Source organism: Patella vulgata, chromosome 3 (genome assembly GCF_932274485.2).
Source record: "Patella vulgata chromosome 3, xgPatVulg1.2, whole genome shotgun sequence".
In the NCBI taxonomy this organism is placed as follows: Eukaryota; Metazoa; Mollusca; class Gastropoda; family Patellidae; genus Patella; species Patella vulgata.
In genome coordinates, this window is record NC_065881.2 from 21,777,688 (window position 1) to 21,803,898 (window position 26,211).

Below are 26,211 nucleotides of genomic sequence, written 5' to 3' on the forward strand. Positions count from 1 at the left end.
ATAAGAGTAGGCCGTAGCACTGACTGTCCAGAAAAATGTCCCTCTTAGCACACATTAGATTAGTCGGAGAAGAACAATAGGATGTTAAATCCCATTTCATTTCATTTGCGTATTTTCCATAGATATAGAATTTTAAAGTATTACATTTAAAAACTAATACTATATAAATAATGTTCTTTAGTTCTACCTGAAGCAATGGCCCGATAAATTCCTCTATGGCCTTTACTGTACTGAGAGGGAAAACTCGGGTTATTGACAGCATCAGCTAATTACAAAAACATAAAGAAAAAAAGTGACCTAGCTGTGTGTATTCCTTGTTCTAGCGACATTTCAAATTTTAAAAACCAACATAAGTTTATTAGAAACATAACGAAGAAATGATCTTGTTTGTGCATTTAAAATATGTACGCGGGGAACAGAACCATCATCACAACTAAGGTGATTAGAGTTATTTCCCTTTTATTACCACCGGTGAAATATTTAGCTACGTGTATCTCCTATTTTAAGGAGATTTTAAATGTAGAGAAAAAAAACAACATCAATTTATTACAGTAATAACTAAGATAATAATGGTCTTGGTATGTGTATTTAAAAGGTACAGGCGGAGCTCAGAGCCGCCATCACAACTAAGGTGATTAGAGTTATTTCCATTTTATTACCTCCGTTGATATCTTTTTCTGAAATATTTAGAAAGTTAGACACTATATCTAACGTTCCGTTATGTGGAGCTGGTTTAATGTCTAATAATTCACAGATCATTGGATAAATATCAACAGAATTGATGGAATGGGCCGTCATGTTCTTCTTAAAGTTAGGGCCCTGAGCTAGGAAGATAGGACGCATGTCTAATAGTCGATTATCGTAACCATGTAGACCTGCTTAGTGGTCCATGATCCTGTAAGAAAAAGAACAACTTGCTCAAAATTTGAGAAAGAGGAGAGAAATGGGGGAACTGAAAGATGATGAGAAACACTTCACCAAGCCAGTACACAACACCAAGACAATCGTTGTAATCCCAAAGTTTGAAGCAACTCGGAATTTCAGCTTTGCATCAATAACCATTTGATTGAATCAACAACCGAAAGCGATAAAAGATCCCATGAACTCAGTTGATTTCCATACACAGTGTTGACTGTCTTACTGGGCTGTGTAAAAGTAAACTCTCTTATGTACGTATTAAGCGCGCGTTTCCGCGAAAAAATCGAAAAGACCTATGAAGTAAATGTAATGGAACCGTTTCCATGTAAGCGTGTCTGCGAAAGAGAAAATTTGCGCGGAAAAGAAAGTGGCAGCGTTTTTTTTCTCTCGAGTCTACTACCATGCATGTATACAGGGTTTAACGCCATAATCTTTCTGTACATACTGGGCTAATGAAGACAGGAATACGACATGCAGTGTACCACGAGGCAAAATTTTCCCGGTTAACGAGCCAAGACCTTAATCTCTAATAGTAAGTGCAGGGGGACTGCACCACACACAATTTACACAAAAACAAATACACGGACAAGACATCATACTCAGGAAAATACAAACAGACAGACAATTAAAAAAAAAGTTTATGGATCCGGGGGCTAGCGGTTAGCGTCCACTGCGCTGTACAGTCCCGGGTCTGTAGTGACACAGACTTCACTCAAATTTGAAAACAATCAGGAATACAACCCAAAGAAATCATTGTGCAATGCCAGCATGAGTCATGATCTGCTATATGCTAAACGAAATACGAATGTAAGCATATGTAGTAAAATTCAACTATACAAGTAACCATATCATCGGTGAAATGTATTAAAAAAGTAGTCTAAACCCAAATGCTCTAAAATCAATCAAGAAACGTTTCAGTATTCAATACATATAGGGCACATGTTCCATCCGTCACAAAAACAAAAAACACAACTGAATAGGCCTACAAAGAAGCAAATAGGAAATGTAGACTGTCTCGAGAGACAGCCGTCTGCTAACTGAGTGGCGACGTTATTTTGGGAATGACGTCATATCTTAGAAGGTGATAAAAAAATCACAATAATAAGGGCGATAATCTAGATAAAATAACGTTAAAAGCTTAAAAACTATAAGTTTTAGCGACTAATCGGAATTATTAAGTTATGTAATTGTACAATTTATAGTATATTATTAATATAATACCCCACACATGAAATGCAAAACAGGTAAGCTGAAGAAATCGTACTATGTAAGTGTATTTGTAAAGGCATAGAAAATAAGGGAGGTAATTCAGACAGGGTTAGGTAACTACAGAAAAAGTCACCACGGCTATCTCTACTAACAGAACCCAGAAATATCCCCCAACAATTGCAAAAATCACTTAAAATTATAAACTTACTATTAACCAGCCGTCGGAAGCAATAGCAAGTATAGGCATGATTCTCCTATGGTTCTTAAAATGGAAATGTTCTGGGATATCATTCTTCAAATAAACGGTCATGTTCGGGTGGGCATTTTTCAAAGCATTATAAACAGCCTGTTCTCTACCAGCAACATGATCAATCTGCATAATTGCTCCTTTGTCCGGCATCCTGACAATGTCCGACATATTTACATAGTTAGAAATATATCAATTAACTGGAAAAAAAGAGAAAGATAAATGAGGTTAAATTCAACTCGACACAAACTAGGTCAGTTTTGGACATGGTCCAAGTTTATTTCACTAATTCGCTTCCGCCAAGGGTATTTTAGCTGTTGGAGCAATTTCCGGAGAATACCTAGGATGTTGGACAGGCGACCCTACCCCTTGTGGATCGAAACTACATCACTCAATGACAGACCCTACGATCTAAAGAGTTGGCGTTAGAGCACGTACAGAATTCCTCCACACAGGCATCTGGGACAGCACGTCAGAAAGTGGGAACACAGGGAATATCCATCAGTACTGATACAGTGCGGCGACGTCTCACCAGGGAGAACATCCATTGCCGTAGACCTTACCGTGGACCGATCCTCACCCCTTGCCATCGACGTAAACGTCCACAGTTTGCCCAACAACAGGCAAAGGAGAACTGTTCTGTTCACAGATGAGAGTCGGTATTGCTTATCAACTGCAGATGGCAGGACCAGAATATGGCGTCGACGTGGCCAGCGTTATTCTGGCCAATGTTTCATGGAACGAGACTCATGGGGAGGTCCAAGCAAAATGGTTTGGGGTGGAATCGGCCTGAACCAGAGAGTGGGTCCTGTGGTGTTCCAAAACCTAGGTTGGTCCAGGGAGAGGAGGCGGCACCACAGCAGTGCGCTACATCGATCAAGCTCTCAGACCCCAAGGCATACCACATTTCGCACGTCATCGAAACAACGTTTTCCAGCATGACAACGCCCGTGCCCACACCGCCCGAGTTACTCGGGACTTTCTACAGGAGAACGGTGGCAACTTTATCCACTGGTCAGCCCTTAATCCGGACTTAAACCCGATTGAACATCTTTAGGATGAAATTCAGAGGAGACTTAATAACGTCGCACCGAGACCAAATACAGCCGATGGATTGTGACAGACTTTTCTGAGAGTGTGGTTCCAGGTGCCAATGGCGTTCTTCAATCGTCTGGTCTACTCCATGTACAGACGCTGCGCTGCTCTTATTGACACTCGCGGTGGACACCAGAAACTGATGTATAGACTGTGTACAGACTCTAAATCTTCTCCTAATGTCTTGGAATTGTGCTAAATTAATCACTAATGTGTCAACATACTGTTCACATAAAAATGCTTTGATCCATTTAGTAAGTCGATTTCTAGAATGATTTGATTAAAGTGCCTCTCTGATTTTGAAATCGTACTGACGTTTTTTTTCTGTTTAGTATATATATAGTATATTTAGTATATTTAGTATATTCCAGTTTTGCGTCTCTTTCCCCATCACAAATCTTCAAGGTTTTTTATCGTTATATCTGACGAATTACTAGCAAATTGTAAACGAATCCCACTTTAATATAAGGGACCCAAGAAAAGATGCGCTTTCAATGTGTTTATTAAAAGGCGTACTTATTGTGCACGATGAAACCATTTACTTACGCGAGTGGTTTTGTTAACGGCAGTCATACCATGATCGCTGGTTAATATTATATTCAACGTGTCTAAAACACCAGCTTCTTTAAGTTGAGACGTTAGATTTCCCAGGACGCCGTCCATATATCTGTAAAATATATTCTTTATTACCCAATCATGGAAAGATTTATGCCATATCCCCTGAACACAGTCAATAATTATGAGAATATAGCATACCCGAGTTGTTCTGGGCTGACGACAACCTAAGGTCCCTTGTGCACATTGGCAATGCACGTATAAACAAACTCTTCTGTCAGTTGCTAATTTTAAGAGACCGACAAGTTCCCCATTTCTAGCCCTCAAAATTAAAGCATTGTTTTATATAAGTCATTGTATTCTTATGTAAGTCATTGTATTTTTTATGTAATTCATTGTATTCTTATCAAAGCGAAACAAAAATCGATTTCAAGGATAGGTTGACTCTCAAATATGTTTTAAAATATGGAGAATTGATGCTCCCTAAGGTATACATACCTAACTTTCTCTTTGACCTCCTCAGAGTAAGGTCCATACGAATGCCCGGTACTGTCTGGTTCATAGAAGTACAGAGTAGCCATGTCAATATTTTCATTTTGGAACCAACTGAACGGGACAGATTTGTTATACGGCTTCCAGAAAGTCGGTCGTAGGCCTTGAAGTTCAACCTCGCTTTCGGGCCAGAAATAAGTAGCTGTTTTCAACTTTTGTTTAGTTGCTGTTATCCAGATTGGTTCTCCCCCGTTCCACCATTTTTCTATATTTGGACCATAACTAAATTCCTCGTTAAACACGGGATCATACATTTGATTACCAACAATTCCATGGTGCTCTTCCCACAATCCTGAAAGAAAAAAAAAAAAATCTCACCTTATAGTCAGAACGCCATCAAACGTATCAAATTTGTTGTATTAGCTGTTTAAAGAGTGGTGTCATACTTAATCTAAAGTGGTTTAAATCTGTTTTCAGGCATATGAACTTCTGCTTCTAAGTAAAATCGACCAAATAAACCTTGTGGCTGGATTTGTCCTCATAATATCGCCTATATGATCCCGACTACCAGAAACGGATTTTTGAAAAACATGCGCCAAGATGGAGTAATAAACATTTGGTTTGCCTAAATTAGATTCGGTTTATTTTTTAATGAAAAACTGTTGCTTACAACATTTCTGTACCTAGTTTACAATTCTAAATGTCTGTTGCATACCGAAGCCAATTTTCTGGGGGTATCAGACCTCTTCCAGACGTACATGTTGCTATGGAGTATTATGTTGAGGTACATGTTGCTATGGAGCATTGTGTAATCTTACCCGTTGCTATGGAGTAATGTGTAGCAAAAGTGGTTGTGATAAAAGTGTTGTTTACATACTGCAATTTCACCCCATTACCCGCCATCTTGTTGATGTTGGGTAAATCTAGAACCATATCTAGATAATCCCATCTAAATTCATCCATGGAGATTAGTAGAACCTTCTTCGTTCGTTCATTACCGGATGAGAAGGCTGGTAAACAGAGATTAAAACGATGTAATTCCAGATCATCTTACTTGTCTTGTATCTGTAAAGAAAAACCAGCGGCTGCCAGGCAGGATACGCCCACATTTTGCAAGAGATGGATAGAGAACAAGCTAAACAAAAAGCGATTTTTCGTACAATCAGGGGCCATAATTATTCAGGAAGTTGCAATCCGATATGCGCAAATATCGAAAGGAGCCAAGTTCTTTGGGTTATAAACTTACATTTCAAGTTTCATCAAAACCAAAACCTTGATATACCATATTTTTACGCTATTTGAGAACGAGGGGCGGCCATTTTGGTCCGATTTTCACGAAATACGAACTCAACCATCCTTAGGGTGTAAAGGTGATATATTCAAACGTTTTTTTAAATCGCATAAAAATTATGACCGCTATAGGGTCCAGAAGCTAAAGACGTGATTTATCGTACAATCAGGGGCCATAATTCAGGAAGTGACAGTCCGATATGCGCAAATGTTGAGAGGAACCGAGATCTTTGGGTTATAAACTTAAATTTCAAGTTTCATCAAAATTAGAAGAAAATTGTGACCTCTAGAGGCTCCACAACCTTGATATACCATATTTTTACGCTATTTGAGAACGAGGGGCGGCCATTTTGTCAGTCAGTTTTGGGCCGATTTTCACGAAATTCGAACTCAACCATCCTTAGGGTGTAACGGTGATATACTAAAACGGTTTTTTAAATCGAATAAAAATTATGACCTCTATATGGTCCACAAGCTGAAAACGCTATTTTTTGTACAATCAGGGGCCATAATACAGGCAGTTACGATCCGATATGCGCGAATATCGGACGAAACCGAGATCTTTGGGTTATAAACTTACATTTCAAGTTTCAACAAAATCGGATAAAAATTGTGACCTCTATAGGGTCCACAAGCTAAAAACGTGATTTTTCGTACGATCAGGGGCCATAATCCATGAAGTTTCAGTCCAATACATGCCAATATCGAAAGCAACCGAGATCTTTTGGAGATAAACCTATATTTCAAGTTTCGTCAAAATCAGATAAGAATTGTGGCCTGTAGAGTGTCCACAAACAATTATGGACGGACGGACAAGGGCAACGACAATATACGCCCACGTGAAAATGTGGGCGTATAATAATACATCTTGTCCACACATTTTGATACTAACAAGCTGATTAGTGCCATGGAATTCCTTGCGAACTACAATATTGTGAAAGTTGAATCTCTAGTAGGGATGTCAGTCCGAATAGGCTTAAATTCCGTAGTAGAAAGATTTTATACCATATACTGTACAGAAGATTGTCATCATTTCATAACAATTGAAAGGGACTAAACAAGACAACGATAGATAAATAAGCACCCTATCAAAACTAAAATATCCCCTGTCAACCAATTTCTTGATATATACAAAATAAAGCTGTGTATTATGGATTGCCTAAAACAGGATGTGCCTTCTCAATATTTTAACAGAGGGATGTCGGAAACTGATACCTTGTATAATTTCGTGGAGCATTATGATTATATCCAAAAGATCTCAGTTCTTTTCGATATTCGTGTATATCAGACCGTAAATTCAAGAATTATGGCCCCTGATGGTACCAAAAGTCGCATTTTGGTTTTTTAGCTTGTTCTCTATCCAACTCTTACAAAATGTGGGCGTATTTTTCTTGGCAACCGCTGGTTACATATATAAGAAACTGTGTTTATCGTAATCGTAATAATGTAATAGAAACGTAATGAAACAAACCTGTATATTATTATGTTGGCTGTGTATAATATCAATATGACATCTACGAGCTGTCACTCATTTCTACACGGATCTTCTCGTTTAATCTCATCCTCACCTTATAGCCTAGATATAAATGCGTGGAAAATGGTAGACGTACATAATGCCTACTCATTCAAGTCTCTATTACAGATTCAAACCGCAACATATGATCTTAGGGCTTATAAATTTCTTATGTCATTGTATGTCAAAGAATCAATAGATCTATACGAAAACAAATACTGAATATTTACATTTCATAAACAGAGCATGAGAACCGATGGCTAATACATAAACTCCAAGGGATCGTTTACCCTATCGATTTTCTAAACACGACGATTTCTTAACATGCCGTTTTCTTATGTCTTCTATCATTATGTAAATCGTGATAAAACAAACTAGAAAATTTTAATGACCAGGCGAAACAGTCGTGTGGCTCATCGGGGAAATAGGGAGTTGGGTGGCCGAATGGGCCAACCTCGAGGAGTTTCCCCGGTTTCGTCTCACATCTAAAGTCCCTTACGTGCAAGCGAATTATTGACCTAGTTAGTGTGGAGGGGACGTTACACTTGGGCATAGTATTTGATACTCACTATTAGTCATGAAAGGATCCCTTCCCTTCCATTGAATTCTAGTTCCCCTGCACTTACTATTAAGAGTAGAGTTTTAGCCCTTGGTACTGCCCCAATGTTCTCGTTGTTCGGCCTAGCGCCTATTTGCTCACAGCACTTTATTTATCAATTTTTAGATTTCTCCAAAATTTTATTCGGATTATCGCCCTTATTATTGTTTAATTTGTGACATTCTCACTCGTGACATCAATTGGCAGACCATCGCCATTCCATTCAGAAGACTACCACCGTCGTCAAGACCATTGGGATAACCCCATTTAACTCCCCTCTTTAGACGCGAAGGCTGCTTTACTGGTAGCTAGGGATAAAACTGTAAATAATTTTAACAGCAAAACGTACTCTAAATCGTAACAGTTTTCTGTGGCTTCGACAAAGAACAAAAAAAAAAGTAAAAAAGAAAATACATCGGTTTACCATATGTGTTTTACTTGTTCAAGAGCAATTAATAAATACATAAATTTAATAATCTTTGAGTGGCATTTAGGATCGGGAAACACATTAAGTTTACTATATATGCCATTGTGCTTGATAACGATAAGGGGATACTGGTTGAAACGTCGTGATTTTTTAATAAAACTAGTGATTGTATCCCATAAAAACGGTGTTCTATTAATAAATTTTATTACAAAAATAACGAAAAATAATTTTTGCTATGTTATGTGTTTTACTTGTTCTAAGGTAATTAATAAAAACATTAATTTATTACAAAACAACGAACAAAAACCTAGCTATGTTATGTGTTTTAATTGTTCTAGAGTAATTATTAAATCATAAGATGGCGACCATGTTTTAATCCGTTTAAATCTCCGCCATCCGATGTTCTAGAGTGAATAAATGTCTAGATAATAGTTTTAATATCTCCTGAAGCCAAAATAAGACTGCAATAGGCTGATTTAGCTCTTACATAATGCGTATTTAATTAAAACATTTATAAATTTATTACAAAAATAGCGAAAAAATGGCTATACCTTTCCAGCGAGTTTAAGCTAAATCTGTCACCAGAAGAAAGATGGTTATAGCCTACCTTTTTTGCAAGTTCAGTCAAAATCTGTCACCACAAGTAAGACTTCGTTTGAAATCTCTCAAGCAAATCGCCAAACCTAGATGACTATATTATGAGCTCTTAAATATAGACGGATGTAAATTCATTCAAGATCAGATTTGGTTATTACAAAACGACAAATTTATTTAGCTATGTGTAGCGCTTATTCTATGGAGATTTTAAATTTAGAAAAAAAAAACAACATCAACTTCTTATTACAGAAATAACTAAGATAATAAAGGTCTTGCTATTATATGTCTATTTAAAAGGTACAAGCGGAGCTCAGAACCACCATCACAACTATGGTAATTAGAGTTGTTTCCCTTTTATTACCTCCGTTGATATCTTTTACTGAAATATTTAGAAGGTTAGACACTATATCTAACGTTCCGTTATGTGGAGCTGGTTTAATGTCTAATAATTCACAGATCATTGGATAAATATCAACAGAATTGATGGAATGGGCCGTCATGTTCTTCTTAAAATTAGGGCCCTGAGCTAGGAAGATAGGACGCATGTCTAATAGTCGATTATCGTAACCATGTTGCCCATGTGGATCCCAGCTTAGTGGCCCATGATCCTGTAAGAAAAAGAAAAACTTTGTCAAAATTTGACAAGACCATTAATTTATCTTTTAAGAAAAAGGGGAAAAATGGGGGAACTGAAAGATGATGAGAAACACTTCATCAAACCAGCACACAACACCAAGATAATCGTTGGTATCCCAAAGTTTTAAGCAACTCCGAATTTCGGCTTTGCGATGAGCTAGCATCAATAACTATTTGATTGAATTAACAACCGAAAGCGTTAAAAGATCCCATGAACTCAGTAATTGGTATCCATAAACAGTGTTGACTGTCTTACAGGACTGTGTAAATAACAAGCTCTCAGATTTCAATGTACGTGTTTAAGCGCGCGTTTCCGCCGGCAAAAAAATCGACAGGCCCTATGAAGCAAATGTAAAGGAACCGTTTCCATGTAAGCGTGTCTGCGAAAGAGAAAATATGCGCGGAAAAAAAAAGCGTTTTTTTTCTCGAGTCTACTACCATGCATGTATACAGGGTTTAACGCCATAACCTTTCTGCACCAATGAAGACAGGAATACGACATGCAGTGTACCACGAGGTAAAATTTTCCTGGTTAAACGAGCCAAAGCCTTAATCGCTAAGTGACCACGGCTATCTCTACTAACATAAACCCAGAAATATCCCCAACAATTACAAAAATCTCTCAAAATAATAAACTTACTATTAACCAGCCGTCGGAAGCTATAGCAAGTATAGGCATGATTCTCCTATGGTTTTTAAAATGGAAATGTTCTGGGATATCATTCTTCAAATAAACGGTCATGTTCGGATGGGCATTTTTCAAACCATCATAAACAGCCTGTTCTCTACCAGCAACAGGTTCAATCTGCATAATTGCTCCCTTGTCCGGCATCCTGACAATGTCCGACATATTTACATAGTTGGAGATATCAATTAACTGAAAAAAGAGAGCGAGATAGAAATAAGGTTAAATTCAACTCGACACAAACTAGGTCATTTTTGGACATGGTTCACGTTTATTTCACCAATTCGCTTCCGCCAAAAGTTTTTTAGCTGTTGGAGCAAACCGGGGGTTCCAGAGAATACCTATGAGCTATGGGGTTGGGCAGGCGTCTTTACCCCTTGTGGATCGAAACCACATCACTTAATGACAGACCCTACGATCTAAAGAGTTGGCGTTAAACCCCTCTCCCCCCCCCCACCAATTGAGAAATAAGTCGTTTTTAATCCCTTTTTGCCGACTTTCGAAGAAAACAGGGGACTATTAAAATGGGTTCGTCCGTTTGTCTGTCCGTCCGTCCGTCCGCCCATCCGTCTGTCTGTCCGTCACACTTATTGGGACACAATAACTCTCTTTCTAATTGAGCTAGAATGTCCAAACTTGGTGCAAGTGTTTATTAGGTCAATACCTTGATGGCGTTCTAAGATGAGCATTTTCTGCTTAGGGTAAGCAGCGATAAGCAATTTGTTGATGCTTTGTGACACGATAACATTAGTTCTAATAACTCTCATTCTAATTGAGTTAGAATGTTCACACTATTAGGTGAATTCCTTGATGGACTTCGAAGATGAGAGTTTTCTGCTTAGGGTAAGCAGAGATAAGCAATTTGATTGGTTGATGCTTTGGGACACGATAACTTTAGTTCTAAATAAGTGAGAGTGAGGACACTTTGTGTATAGCTTTATTACATCAATGTCTTGACTAAGTTCGGTAATGAACATTTTCCGCGTAGGGTAAGCAGAGCGATAAGCAATTTGATTGGTCGGGACTTTGGAACGCTATAACTCTCCTTCTAATTGAGCTAGAATGTTCAAACTTGGTGTAGGCATTCATTAGGTGAATGCCTTGATGGAGTTCGATGACGAACATTGCCTGCTTACGGTTAGCAGAGATAAGCAATCTGATTGATTGATGCTTTGGGGCACGATAACTTTGGTTATAATGAAGTGAGAGCAATGGGGCGAATTTTCTGCTTAGGCTAAGGAGCGATAAGCAATTTGATTGGTCAAGACTTTGGATCATAAAAACTCTGCTTTTAATTGTGGTAGAATATTTAAACTTGATGTAGATGTTCATTAGGTGAATGTCTTGAATGAGTTCAATGATTAACATTTCGAGCTAAAGCTAAGCAGAGCTAATCAATTTCATTGGTCGATGCTTTGAGACAAGATAATCTTGATTCTATCTGATAGAGATGCTTTTGAAAAAAAATAAATGCGTGTCATCTATTTATTTTGGGATTTCGGCGGGAGACATCAGCCTCGCTGTTGGCTTGTTAAGAATTAATATCTACTAAACACTGGCTAAAGCCGTACAATAAGAAATAAACCGTACTAGTTCTTTTTGCATTTCCATAATCACGCCTGCAATGTTGAGAAAACATTTAATGAAAAGAGGTTAAACATCCTACTATTCTGCTCCTATACTGGGCTAATGAAGACGGGCATACGCCATACACTGTGCTATGAGGGAAATTTTGCCTTCCAGCGGCACTATGACCTATTTTCTTATATCCAACTGCCATGGAATCTTTTACGTGCACGCCAATGTATACACGGGACCTCGGATGTTTGTCCCATCCGGTAGACTAGACAGCTGTCCTTGTCAGACCGTCCGTCCTGCACCACTGACAAGGAAAAACCACGTTGGAAAATCCCGATGCAGTTTCTCGGTCAATGCAGGGATAGAACACGCGGCCACCAAGCTAGCGAGCCAGCGCCTTATCCACTTTGGAATTTCTACTGATTCACCCTATTGTGTTTATAGGTAAACCTCGGATTTTCGTGCCAGACATGACAAGAAAATCCGGGTTTGGAACTCGAATACTATATTTGCGATTCCAGTTTTGCGCCTCCTCTCCCATCACAAACTTTCAATGTTTTTTCGTTATATCTGACGAATTAGTAGTCAATTTTAAACGAATCCCACTTTAATATAAGGGACCCAAGAAAAGATGCGCTTTCTATGTGTTTATTAAAAAGGCGTACTTATTGTGGACGATGAAACCATTTACTTACGCGAGTGGTTTTGTTAACGGCAGTCATACCATGATCGCTGGTTAATATTATATTCAACGTGTCTAAAACACCAGCTTCTTTAAGTTGAGACATTAGATTTCCCAGGACGCCGTCCATATATCTGTAAAATAGATTCTTTATTACCCAATCATGGAAAGATTTATGCCATATCCCCTGAACACAGTCAATAATTATGAGAATATAGCATACCCGAGTTGTTCTGGGCTGACGACAACCTATGGTCAATTGTGCACATAGACAATGCACATATAAACAAACTCTTCTGTCAGTTACTATTTTTAAAAGACCGACAAGTTCCCCATTTCTAGCCCTTAAAATTAAAGCATTGTTTTATATAAGTCATTGTATTCTTATGTAAGTCATTGTATTTTTATGTAAGTCATTGTATTCTTATCAAAGCGAAACAAAAATCAATTTCAAGGATAGGTTAACTCTCAAATATGTTTTAAAATATGGAGAATTGATGCTCCCTAAGGTATACATACCTAACTTTATCTTTGACCTCCTCAGAGTAAGGTCCATACGAATGCCCGGTACTGTCCGGTTCATAGAAGTACAGGGTAGCCATGTCAACATTTTCATTTTGGAACCAATTGACAACAGTGTCCAATCGTTCCTGGAACGGGACAGATTTGTTATACGGCTTCCAGAAAGTCGGTCGTAGGCCTTGAAGTTCAACCTCGCTTCCGGGCCAGAAATAAGTAGCCGTTTTCAACTTTTGCTTAGTTGCTGTTATCCAGATTGGTTCTCCCCCGTTCCACCATTTTTCTATATTTGGACCATAACTAAATTTTTCTTTAAATACGGGATCATACATTTGATTACCAACAATTCCATGGTGCTCTTCCCACAAACCTGAATAAAACAAATCTCACCTTATAGTCAGAACGCCATCAAACGTATCAAATTTGTTGTATTAGCTGTTTAAATTGTGGTGTCATACTCAATCTAAATCTGTTTTCAGGTACTTGCTTCTAAGTAGAATCGACCAAACAAACCTTGGGGCTGCAAATTGTCCTCATAATATCGAATTCATGATATTGTTGTATTAGCTGTTTAAAGAGTGGTGTCATACTTAATCTAAAGTGGTTTAAATCTGTTTTCAGACATACGAACTTCTGCTTCTAAGTAAAATCGACCAAATAAACCTTGTGGCTGGATTTGTCCTCAGAATATCGCCTATATGATCCCTACTACCAGAAACCGATTTTTGAAAAAAATGCGCCAAGATGGAGTAATAAACATTTGGTTTGCTTAAACCAGATCCGTTTTATTTCTTAATGAAGAACTGTTGAATACAACATTTCTGTACTTTGTTTACAATTCTAAATGTCTGTTGTATACCGAAGCCAATTTTCTGGGGGCGTCAGACCTCTTCCATACCAATTGCCAGTGCTCCCGCCCCAAGTCTACTTTCAATTTGTTTGAAGAGGACTGTGTAAAATCCTATCTGTTACTATGTATAAACTTACCTATCACATTGTCAATGGAAAAATTTTAATGTGTATCCTTGAACGTCGATCAATATGGTATATTTTCACACCAGCATGCCTCCTGTTGTTCTAGGGTACTGGGTAGACATACCTGTTACTATGGAGTATTGTGTAGACAAACATGTTGCTATGGAGTATCGTGTAGATGTACATGTTGCTATGGAGTATTATGTTAAGGTACATGTTGCTATGGAGTAACGTGTAATCTTACCTGTTGCTATGGAGTAATGTGTAGCAAAAGTGGTTGTGATAAAAGTGTTGTTTACATACTGCAATTTAACACCCTTATCCGCCATCTTTTTGATGTTGGGTAAATCTGGAACCATATCTAGATAATCCCATCTAAATCCATCCATGGAGATTAGTAGAACCTTCTTCGTTCGTTCATTACCGGATGAGAAGGCTGGTAAACAGAGGATTAAAACGATGTAATTCCAGATCATCTTACTTGTCTTGTATCTGTAAAGAAAAATAACACATTTTGATACTAACAAGCTGCTTAGTGCCATAGAATTCCTTGAGAACTACAATATTGTGAAAGTTGAATCTATAATAGGAATATCAGTCCGAAAATAGTTCAATTCCGTTCAGTTTTTACAAAGATATGACGAACTGGAAATTCCATCGAGCTATGCTGCTCCCTAAGTAACAATTAAAAAAGCAGTTGCCATTTTTATCTGCCGTAAAACAAGAAAGAGAGAGAGAGAGAGAAATGGGGTTTAAACGTCCACTCGACACAAACTAGGTCATTTCGGGACTAACATATGGTTCAATTTTATTTCCATAATTCGCTTGCGCGTAGGGGTCTTTAGTAGTAGCAGCAAACCGGAGGACCCGGAGAAAACCCACGAAGTTGGACAGGCGACCCTACTCCTTGTCACGTACAACCGGGAATTCGAAACCACGCCAGTTGACTCAATGACAGACTTTATGATACAGCACGCACGTGCTAACCATACAGCCATCCAACCCCCCTGCCGTAAAACAAATAGATGGGCCTGTTATAAATCTGCGATTCTCTTGTGATTTTGGTTTTGTTTTCTTAATAAAGTTTTAAATAATCAATGTGAGTACGTATTAGCACGGATTAAGCCGTGAAAAAATGAAAATCACGCATCGTTACTTTCATTGAGATTCAAATACATGGCCATCACTGCATGAAGATTTAACTGCTTCCTCTTCATCATGTTCTATGTGGATACTGTGACCGGCAAAACCAATTACTTACAAATCAAAATCATCTTTCTAAATGGTGTGTCAGATCAAGTTTTTTGAAAAGACGTTTCTAAAAGAATGTCTTAAGACTCACTGTTTGAAATAAAAATAAGAAACGCAAGTACACTATATGTTGGATTGCATTGTTGCCCCACTAGCCCAAGCGGTAAAGGGTGTTTGCGACCAGGTATCTTGGTGATTATTAATTCCCAAAAGTGTCCAGTTTCAGGATTTGTTAGTCTTATGAATGTAAACCTGGCCGATCTAAACTTTTATTAAAGGAGCTAAAGCTGTGTATTATGGGTTGCCTAAAACAGGATGTGCCTTCTCAATATTTTAGCACAACAGTAGGATTCTATTCTTTCGATCATCCATATATTTTAGGGATGTCGGAAATGGATGCCATGGATAATTTCTTGGACCTTTATACTATTTTATATAATTTTCAAACGAAAAGCACAATATTTGGCAATGATTATACTATTTAAAAGAATTTTCTTTCCTTTCACAATAAAATTGTAATAGCCTAAATATTCAAATAAATGTATTAATATATAGTCATACACAAGTTAACCATACATAACATTACGGGATCGGTTTAACAATAGTCAAATATTTATTCCGTTTATTTAAATTTATAAACATTCGAGAACGTATCTTTGGTTATGTATATTTTAAGGTGTGTACATTCAAATTCTATGTAAATGAATATGTAACGTAATGTAATACCTGGATATTCTCAGCAATTTAACAAACATGTACACTGTAGATATTCCGGTCTTCAATAGATAAAACAAACGTAAGTTATTAAATAAAGTGTATATAATGTGATAAAACAAACGTAATAAAACAAACCTGTATATTATTATGTTGGCTGTGTATAATATCAATATGACATCTACGAGCTGTCACTCCTACCTACACGGATCTTCTCGTTTAATCTCTTCCTTATCGAAAAGCAAACCTTTATTAACAGAAATATTTACTAATGTCGCGGTTTAACCCGGTACACGATTTGACTTGGTACATGTCCTTTTAGTTACAAACAAGAGACGACCTTAGACAGGATTGTTTGCCAGTAAACCGTTAGGCAAACATAATAAACACTACAGTACTGAAAATGAAATGGAGTTTATTGTCCTGCTCCAACTGGGCTAATGAAGACGGGCATACGCCATACAGTGTACTACGCGGGAAATTTTGCCATGACAGCGGCGCTACGGTCTACTCTTATATCGAATTCCACTGCCAAGGGATCTTTTACGTGCACGCCAATGACAGGTTCTTTGGCAGGCCCCGACATCAACGAGTACATGGGATCTCGGTTTTTCGTTCCATCCGAAAAAGAATACTTATTCCTTTGTCCCGGAAAAATCTCGAGGGACGAAACCGTGAGCTTTTGGTTAGCGAGACAGCGTCTTACTCACTGAGCAGCTGCGGATCCCGTTTCAATTCGAAAACTACGAACTAAACAGATACATGTACGTACCTGATTAACACGAGTCACATACCCAAGGAATCGAGCCAAATCGGCAATTGCGTCAAACCGGGCCTTACAAATTTCTCATGGCAGCAAACACATTGCTCATCTGCTCTAGTTCATTCTACCGCCTGCATGGGTTCTAATAGGCATATTATATTTACGTCAATGGTCAAAAAGGAATCTATATGAAAACAAATGAGCATGAGAACCGAAGGATAATACATTATAGGGTCAGAGCACACCAATACCCTTTTACCGAGCGGAATCTCTCACCCGTATTCCAGCACCCGGATTCGAGATCTAGTTAGCAGACACAATTCTCAGCGTACTTCAGCATACCGATTCGAGATCAAGTTGGCAGACATATATTCTCTAACCGTATTCCAGCAATCTGTTTCACAGAGAATTACGAGTCTCGTATAATACCTCTGTCATAGATGACTGCCTTAACACGTGCTGTCACAGCACGAATCATTGGCTGAATGACGCGTGCATTGTTTCCAAAGACATAACTGCTTCGGAGAGAATGCTGCATTTTAGTCATTTTAATACCCATTTACACTAAATAGGAAATAATTTTTACCTACAAATACGTCAAACGCCTTTATTTATTTTTCCAATATATACAAAAAATGTTTTAGAATTTAATTTGTCGCAGGAAAAAAGTTAATATTTCTAGCTCATTAAGCCGCATCAATGTCATCCTTATCAGTGATTGTCGCGGCCAAGCAAATATTCACTGCGGATCAGTGTGGTATTCAAGCACCCGGATTCGAGATCAAGTTAGCAGACATATTCTCTCACCGTATTCCATTTCCAGCACTCGGATTCGAGATCAAGTAAGCGCACGTATTCCTAGCGCCAAGAAAAACCTAGATATAATTATCACGAAAATAATTGTTACCTTAGAAAATAAAATTTTAAAACATATTAATGCAAAATATTATGTAATAGATCCCCCGATCCCACCCCACATCCCCAAAATGTACTATTACCGTAAACATACTAAAATATCGCACACTAGTCTAACTGAGCATGCAAAAAAGGGGTACGTCCATTTTGCATCAAAAAGTACCCCAACCAGCTTAAGTGGGAAAATGTTTTTTGTTTCACGGAATCAAGAAATGAATAAACTACTAGAATACAAAATTTCAGAAGGCTCCTATGCTGGCGTTTCGAGATATTACCGTAAACATACTAAACATATTGGGGAATCGGCTTGGGGTAGGCTGACTGCGCACGCAATAACTTCTAAACTAGCATTGGTGGCTTCAATATTTTTATTTCATCAACTGGACAGTTGCATAGGACATGAACATGCCAAATTTCATTAACTTTCTATGTTGGCGAATCGAGTTATACCACCGCAAAGTTCCTAGCACCCGGATTCGAGGCGGAGTTTGTGGGTTCAATAAACAACGGGTACACCCACGCTGCATCAAAAAACGACCCAAACCAGCTTTGGTGGGAAAATGTTTTTTATTTCATGGAAATAAGGGATGAATAAACTATTAGAATACAAAATTTCAGAAGGTTCCTATGCTGGCGTTTCGAGATATATTACCGTAAACATACTAAACATATGGGGTTGGGGTAGGCTGACTACGCACGCAATAATTTCTACACTAGCTTTTGTGGCTTCAATATCTTTATTTCACCAACGGAACAGGAGCATAAGGCATGAACATGCCGAATTTCATTAACTGTCTATGTTGGCGTATCGAGTTATACCACCGCAAAGTTCCTAGCACCCGGATTCGAGGTGGAGTTTGTGGGTTCAATAAACAAGGGGTACGCGCACGCTGCGTCAAAAAACGACCCAAACCAGCTTTGGTGGGAAAATGTTTTTTATTTCACGAAATCAAGGGATGAAAAAACTATTAGAATACAAAATTTCAGAAGGCTCCTATGTTGGCGTTTCGAGATATATTACCGTAAACATACTAAACATATGGGGGAATCGGCTTGGGGTAGGCTTACTGCGCACGCAATAACTTCTAAACTAGCTTTGGTGGCTTCAATATTTTTTTCCACTAAATCGACAGATGAATAAGGTATGTACATGCCAAATTTCATTAACTTTCTATTTTGGTCAATCGATTTATACCACCGCAAAGTTCCTAGCACCCGGATTCATGGCATTTGCCACTGTCAAGTTGGTGAAATAAAAATATTGAAGCCACCAAAGCTAGTTTAGAAGTTATTGCGTGCGCAGTTAGCCTACCCTAACCCGATTCTCTAGTATGTTTAGTATGTTTACGTTAATATATCTCGAAACGCCAGCATAGGAACCTTCTGAAATTTTGTATTCTAATAGTTTATTCATCTCTTGATTCCGTAAAATAAAAAACATTTTCCCACCAAAGCTGGTTTGGGTCGTTTTTTGACGCAGCGTGGGCGTGCCCGTTGTTTATTGAACCCACAAACTCCACCTCGAATCCGGGTGCTAGGAACTTTGCGGTGGTATAACTCGATACGCCAACATAGAAAGTTAATGAAATTTGGCATGTTCATGTCCTATGCAACTGTCCAGTTGGTGAAATAAAAATATTGAAGCCACCAAAGCTAGTTTAGAAGTTATTGCGTGCGCAATTAGCCTACCCTAACCCGATTCTCAAATATGTTTAGTATGTTTACGGTAATATATCTCGAAACGCCAGTTTATTCATCCCTTGATTCCGTGAAATAAAAAACATTTTCCCACCAAAGCTGGTTTGGGTCGTTTTTTGATGCAGTGTGGGTGTACCCGTTGTTTATTGAACCCACAAACTCCGCCTCGAATCCGGGTGCTAGGAACTTTGTGGTGGTATAACTCGATACGCCAACATAGAAAGTTAATTAAATTTGGCATGTTCATGGCCTATGCAACTGTTCAGTTGGTGAAATAAAAATATTGAAGCTACCAAAGCTAGTTTAGAAGTTATTACGTGCGTAGTGAGCCTACCCTAACCCGATTCTCTAGTATGTTTAGTATGTTTACGGTAATATATCTCGAAACGCCAGCATAGGAACCTTCTGAAATTTTGTATTCTAATAGTTTATTCATCCCTTGATTTCTTAAAATAAAAAACATTTTCCCACCAAAGTTGGTTGGGGTCGTTTTTTGATGCAGCGTGGGCGTACCCGTTGTTTATTGAACCCACAAACTCCACCTCGAATCCGGGTGCCAGGAACTTTGCGGTGGTATAACTCGATACGCCAACATAGAAAGTTAATGAAAGTTAGCATGTTCATGCCTGATGTACCTGCCCAGTTGGTGAAATAAAGATATTGAAGCCACCAAAGCTATTGCGTGCGCAGTTAGCCTACCCTAACCCGATTCTCCAATATGTTTAGTATGTTTACGGTAATATATCTCGAAACACCAGCAGGAACCTTCTGAAATTTTGTATTCTAGTAGTTTATTCATCCCTTGATTCCGTGAAATAAAAAACATTTTCCCACCAAAGCTGGTTTGGGTCGTTTTTTGATGCAACGTGGGCGTTCCCCTTGTTTATTGAACCCACAAACTCCACCTCGAATCCCGGTGCTAAGAACTTTGCGGTGGTATAACTCGATACGCCAACATCGAATGTTAATGAAATTCGGCATGTACATACCTTATTCATCTGTCGATTTAGTGGAAAAAAAATATTGAAGCCACCAAAGCTAGTTTAGAAGTTATAACGTGCGTAGTGAGCCTACCCTAACCTGATTCTCCCCACGGTAATATATCTCGAAACGCCAGCATAGGAGCCTTCTGAAATTTTGTATTCTAGTAGTTTATTCATCTCTTGATTCCGTGAAACAAAAAACATTTTCCCACCAAAGCTGGTTGGTGTACTTTTTGATGCAAAATGGACGTACCCCTTTTTTGCATGCTCAGTTAGCCTAGTGTGCGATAGTTTAGTATGTTTACGGTAATAGTACATTTTGGGGTGTGGGGTGGGATCGGGGGATCTATTACATAATACTTTGCATTAATATGTTTTAAAATTTTATTTTCTAATATAACGGTAACAATTATTTTCGTGATAATTATATCTAGGTTTTTCTTGGCGCTGGAGTGCTGGAAATGGAATACGGTGGGAGAATATGTCTGCTAATTTGATCTCGAATCCGCGTGCTGGAATACGGTGAGAGAATATGTCTGCTAACTTGATCTCGAATCCGGGAGCTGGAATACGGTTAGAGAATATGTCTGCCAACTTGATCTCGAATCGGCGTGCTGGAGTACGCTGAGAATAGTACATTTTGGGGTGTGGGGTGGGATCGGGGGATCTATTACATAATACTTTGCATTAATATGTTTTAAAATTTTATTTTCTAATATAACGGTAACAATTATTTTCGTGATAATTATATCTAGGTTTTTCTTGGCGCTGGAGTGCTGGAAATGGAATACGGTGGGAGAATATGTCTGCTAATTTGATCTCGAATCCGCGTGCTGGAATACGGTGAGAGAATATGTCTGCTAACTTGATCTCGAATCCGGGAGCTGGAATACGGTTAGAGAATATGTCTGCCAACTTGATCTCGAATCGGCGTGCTGGAGTACGCTGAGAATTATGTCTGCTAACTAGATCTCGAATCCGGGTGCTGGAATACGGGCGAGAGATTCCGCTCGGTTACCCATTTCTGATGGCGACTCTCCGATTTTTCTGTTTAATGACTTCTAGTGAGAGACGAGCACAACATTAACTTTGGACCTTTTCCCGGTCTATTATTTGTTTGTTTGACAGACACGTTTCTTTAAATAGGATTTACGAGAGATTAGATAAAGAGTTGACAGTTCTCGCTATATTAGTTAACGTAAATAGAATATGTTGAAAATTTCAATCAAATATCTCAACTCTGAACCGAAATATTAGCTTTGAATTTTAGGCTAGCCTCGATTTTCATTACTGAAGTCGGTACGATAAAAAAACAAAGTCTCGATTATTCAATTTTAAGTTTAATCATCCTTCACAAAATGTATTTCAATCCGCTAAATATCGCAGGCTAGCGATGGCATCGAGAGTTGCTGATCTGGATAAGTTAATCAATGTCTAATTAATAATTTAGATAACATTTCAGGCCCAAAGAAAGACTTGCAATAGGCAGATTTAGCTTTTCAATTATGTATGTTTAAATACAGGTTAATATATCTCGACATACGACTGACATCTTGACACATAAAATATATGGCGAAAAATACAAACACGTGACTTTACAACAAGTTACAACACTCCAGTATTATCCCATAGGCAGTTGGCTTTGTCCGTTATCGCACTATATATGCAAATAACAGTAAAACTTATATCTCTATCTCCATACTCAAATGGCCAAGATTATTTGACTATAAGGAGATATTTTAGACTATAATTTCTGACCAACAAAGGCATGTAGTATTTTTTATTCCATATAGATCGTGTTTCAAGTATTTTTTTTTATATATATAAAAGAAGTTTAGGGAACACCCTCTGGCAGCCAACTACCGACTAAATGGGCATCCCATGGAAAACATTGTTCCGGAGTGGCGGTGAGACATGATATCCGGTTTGGCTGGCTTCATTGAAAAAGCACTAGATACATTATCTATTTGATCCCTATGTTCGTATGTAACCTATTTTATAACAACTGATAATTGTTTTATCTTTTTGCTACTCCCATACCCTTGCAGTGACCGCCCTAGACATTCGCCAATTCGCCAATGGCGACAATTATTTTTATTGGCGAATAAAGTGATGATACTGGCGAAAAATTTGGCGAATGAATTTTAGAGAGTGTTATTTCGTAAATCTGCTAATATTAAACTTGAAATCGTCTCGTTAAACGCTTCTTTCGATCGACTCGATGGAGTGTCTATTTTTAGTACATTGATTACTCTAGTCTCAATCTTACAAGTCGCAAATCAGTCAATGTTACAATATTACGCATTAAAACGACCGAAAGATCGAGTCTGGAGACTATAAAACACAGTTACGCCCCTTTTGTGTGGCACTGCGTTGTTTACATTCGCTTCACTACAAGTTTTCTTTACTTACGCAGCAAATAAATAAAACGCACATTAATGACAACTAATACTAGTAAACCCAAAATAAGGATAGATTCCTTTTTCCTTCCTACGACTACTGTTAGTCCAGAATCTACTTCCGTGAGTGAGCGTGTCATCTCGGACGCAAGTCCTTCGTTGGCTTCATCAACATGTGGACAAAAATTAGACCTTTAACCGAGACCGTCGAGCTAACCCTCAATGACCTCATGCTTATAAAAATGGATGGACCGGACATAAATTTCAAATCAGCGGTGTCTTAAAAAGAATCGTCGTGTCTTTTCTGTTATGACATTAAGTAAATTAAATCATGTGACTGTGAAGTACGTCCTATAAACATTTTTTTGTTATCTGCATTCATTCTCTCAATAATGTGAACTTTTGCATGAACAAGGAGATAAAATAATATTCTTGTGTACTATATATAGAGGATATTTGTCGTTTTAGAGTGAATAACATATTTTATTTCATCGAGAAGCAAGAAAACTTATATTTTCACGAATGCGTAGCATGAGTGAAAATATAAACGTTTTCTTGCTTAGAGATGAAATAAAATATGTTATTCACGACAAACGACAAATGTTCTATTTATTTTATGATTTTACAATCATTTTAGGTAAAAACAACTAGCCAGTGGAATAACACTTTTATTTCACTGATAAAACGCGATATTCCACTACTGATCATAAAATAAAAGTACATATATTAAACATTTATTTTGTCTGCGATATCACCTCGGTGGAAGCGGACGTAAAATACAACTAACACACACACATTTATTTTCATTTTTAATTAACAAACATATGAATAAAAATGATATAAAATATTTGGCTAAAACTTTCTGAATTGGCTAATAAAATTTTGATTTGGCTAAAAATTTGGCTTAAAGGTTTTAAGAGTCTAGGGCGGTCACTGCCCTTGTCTTTATCACATACAGTGCTTTGGATTAGATAAACATATGGTCAGTTGTGTTTCTATGGTTACATGCGTTATGCGAGGTAGGATAATAATGAAGTGGCCGATGCCCAGACAGCGACGATTCCTCCTTTTCTTCTTTGATTTCAGATTTTCGAGCTAGCCAAGTATACACGGATGGAACTATACGAATCCGTGACATTTTAATTTTAGTCGAGAGTCCAGTATCCTAACCCCTCGACTATCTCCGTATTAAGATACTGTGTATACTGTGTATATATTGTATCCTGGAGGTCGGGTGTTCGATCCCTGCATTGGCCGAGAAAGTTCATCCCGATTTTCCGACGTGGTTTCCCCTTGTCAGTGATGCAGGGCGGAGGGCCTGACAAGGACATCTGTCTAGTCCTTCGGTTGAGACGAAAAACCGAGGTCCCGTGTATACATTGGAATGCACGTAAAAGATCCCATGGCAGTTCGAATTCGCTATAAGAGTAGGCGATAGTGCCGCTGCCCGGGCAAAATTTCCCTCATAGCACACTGTATGGCGTATCCCCGTCTTCATTAGCCCAGTATAGGAGCAGAACAGTATAGGACGTTAAACCCAATTTCATTTCATTTCATCTACCATTTCACTTTCCAATATATCGTTGTTTTTAACTGTATAAACATTATAGCACTGAGCCAAAATAGGTACTGTGTCAACCCGCGATACCGGTGTTCATAAACGATGAGCTCATGAATGTATCAAGTGCACGTAAAAGACCCTGGGTTTTCTTTATTCTGTATTGACTAATCGTACAATCCAAATAATGCTTCCTAGAATAATTTTCTCAAAGTCGGCTTCTGGTGAAAATTTCCAGTTCATCTCTTCCAACATGGTATTACAAACTAAACCTGACAAGGACAGCTGTCCAGTCGTTCGGATGAAACGAAAAACCGAGGTCCCGTGTACACATTGACGTGCGCGTAAAAGATCCCTTGACAGTTGGAATTCGATATAAGAGTATATATAGACCGTAGTGCCGCTGTCCGGGCAAAATTTTCCTCATAGCACACTGTATGGCGTATGCCCGTCTTCATTAGCCCAGTTCGGAACAAAACAGTAGGCCGTTAAACCCCATTTCATTTCATTTCATTACAAACTAAATGAAATTTGCTGGTGCGCAAATAGTGCCCTTGATCATTAAATTTTGCCACTTTGTTTTTGTACAAGATCAGTCTATCTATTAATTTTCCTCGAAACAGATTTGAAAAATAACTAGACTTACCGGTCAGTGGCAGTTTAGTAGGAACCTGGCAGAAAGCGTATTAATTGTAAACAAATCTGCGTTCTACGGTGCGTTCTACGATACGTCAGTACCAACAGAGCAATACTGCTATAAACATAACTATTTAACGTTCAAATACCTGTATATGAATAAGTTTAGGAGTCTGTGTATCCACACGACTGTGTTATTTACAGTCGTTCTACTTCTAAATGTCCTATATTATCTTATAGTGGGTTATTTCTGACTGCAGGTATAAACATATAGAGATGGATATATAGGAGCCACGGTGACTCAGTGAGTGAGACACCGGCTCGCTAACTATTGGGAGGTGTCGGGTTCCCTCACGGTTTTAGCCGAGAAAATTCCTCGAAATTCCCAGGCGCGGTTGAATTCTCTGCTCGGTGGCACAGGGCTGAGGGTGTGATAAGGACGGTGTCTATAGTCGTTTGGATGGGAGGGAGAGGGAGAAATGGGGTTTAACGTCCACTCGACACAAACTAGGTCATTTCGGGACTAACATATGGTTTAATTTTATTTACATAATTCGCTAGCGCGTAGGGGTCTTTAGCAGTGTGAGGAAACCGGAGGACCCGGAGAAAACCCACGAGGTTGGACAGGCGACCCTACTCCTTGCCACGTACAACCGGGGATTCGAAACCACGCCAGTCGACTCAATGACAGACTTTATGACACAGCACGCGCACGCTAACCATTCAGCCATCCAACCCCCCCACCCCCCGTTTGGATGGGACGAAAAACCGAGGTCGCGTGTACACATTGGCGTGCACGTAAAAGAACCCTTGACAATTTCCCACATTGCACTCTGTTATAGGGAGTATAAAGAAGCCCGTATATAAAACTAGTCTAGAAGACTAATTAATTTATTCAGCAGTTACAAAATGTTTGACTCACAAAATCTTAAGTGGGTTAAAAATTGTACATTTCGCTACAGTCTAAATTCTTATAAATCTATCTTATTTTAGATAACCCTAGACTCACCTACAAGCCTTGGCCTATTTTAAGCAATCATTTTGAATAAGGGTCCGCAAAATGATCAGCAGTAAATATTCGCTTAGTCGCTACTATCACGGAGAGGGATGACATCAATCTGTTTTACAGAGAATTACGAGTTTTCTAATATCTCTGTAAAAGATGACTGCCTTTAACACGTGCCGTCACGCACGCGGCGTCAATCATTGGCTGAATTATGGTGGCTGAAAGCGTCCATTTAGATCGGCGTGTTTCTAAATACAACGCGACTTTTTCGT

At 38.4% G+C, this 26,211-nt stretch overlaps 2 protein-coding genes and 1 long non-coding RNA gene across 5 annotated transcripts; all 3 read right to left on the reverse strand.

The window, feature by feature from the left end:
- Nucleotides 1-534: 534 nt before the first annotated feature.
- LOC126815274 (bis(5'-adenosyl)-triphosphatase enpp4-like) lies at nt 535-4,635 on the reverse strand (the record flags this gene model as incomplete). Its single annotated transcript, XM_050540839.2, is given in 4 exon segments — nt 535-882; nt 884-895; nt 4,016-4,136; nt 4,523-4,635. Coding segments are annotated over 4 exon segments (540 nt in total), but the record flags the coding sequence as incomplete, so codon positions are not given.
- A 98-nt stretch (nt 4,636-4,733) lies between these two features.
- On the reverse strand, nt 4,734-7,417 carry LOC130012260 (uncharacterized). Its single transcript, XR_008787652.1, has 3 exons — nt 7,278-7,417; nt 5,335-5,581; nt 4,734-4,868 (listed from the first exon to the last, which is right to left on the reverse strand). It is a non-coding gene; the product is annotated as an uncharacterized LOC130012260 (long non-coding RNA).
- A 921-nt stretch (nt 7,418-8,338) lies between these two features.
- LOC126814385 (ectonucleotide pyrophosphatase/phosphodiesterase family member 5) lies at nt 8,339-25,100 on the reverse strand. 3 transcript variants are annotated; one of them, XM_050539485.2, is made up of 7 exons: nt 24,944-25,100; nt 15,994-16,043; nt 14,261-14,508; nt 13,042-13,411; nt 12,536-12,656; nt 10,218-10,454; nt 8,339-9,549 (listed from the first exon to the last, which is right to left on the reverse strand). In XM_050539485.2, exons 2-7 carry the CDS (start codon nt 16,020-16,022, stop codon nt 9,232-9,234), a joined length of 1,323 nt encoding a protein of 440 aa, XP_050395442.2. In that variant the 5' UTR covers nt 16,023-16,043; nt 24,944-25,100; the 3' UTR covers nt 8,339-9,231. The 3 variants fall into 3 exon arrangements, with proteins under 3 accessions (XP_050395442.2, XP_055955789.1, XP_055955788.1); XM_056099814.1 differs by lacking the exon at nt 15,994-16,043 and having other exon boundaries at nt 24,944-25,099; XM_056099813.1 differs by lacking the exons at nt 15,994-16,043; nt 24,944-25,100 and adding an exon at nt 16,120-16,263.
- Nucleotides 25,101-26,211: the final 1,111 nt, after the last annotated feature.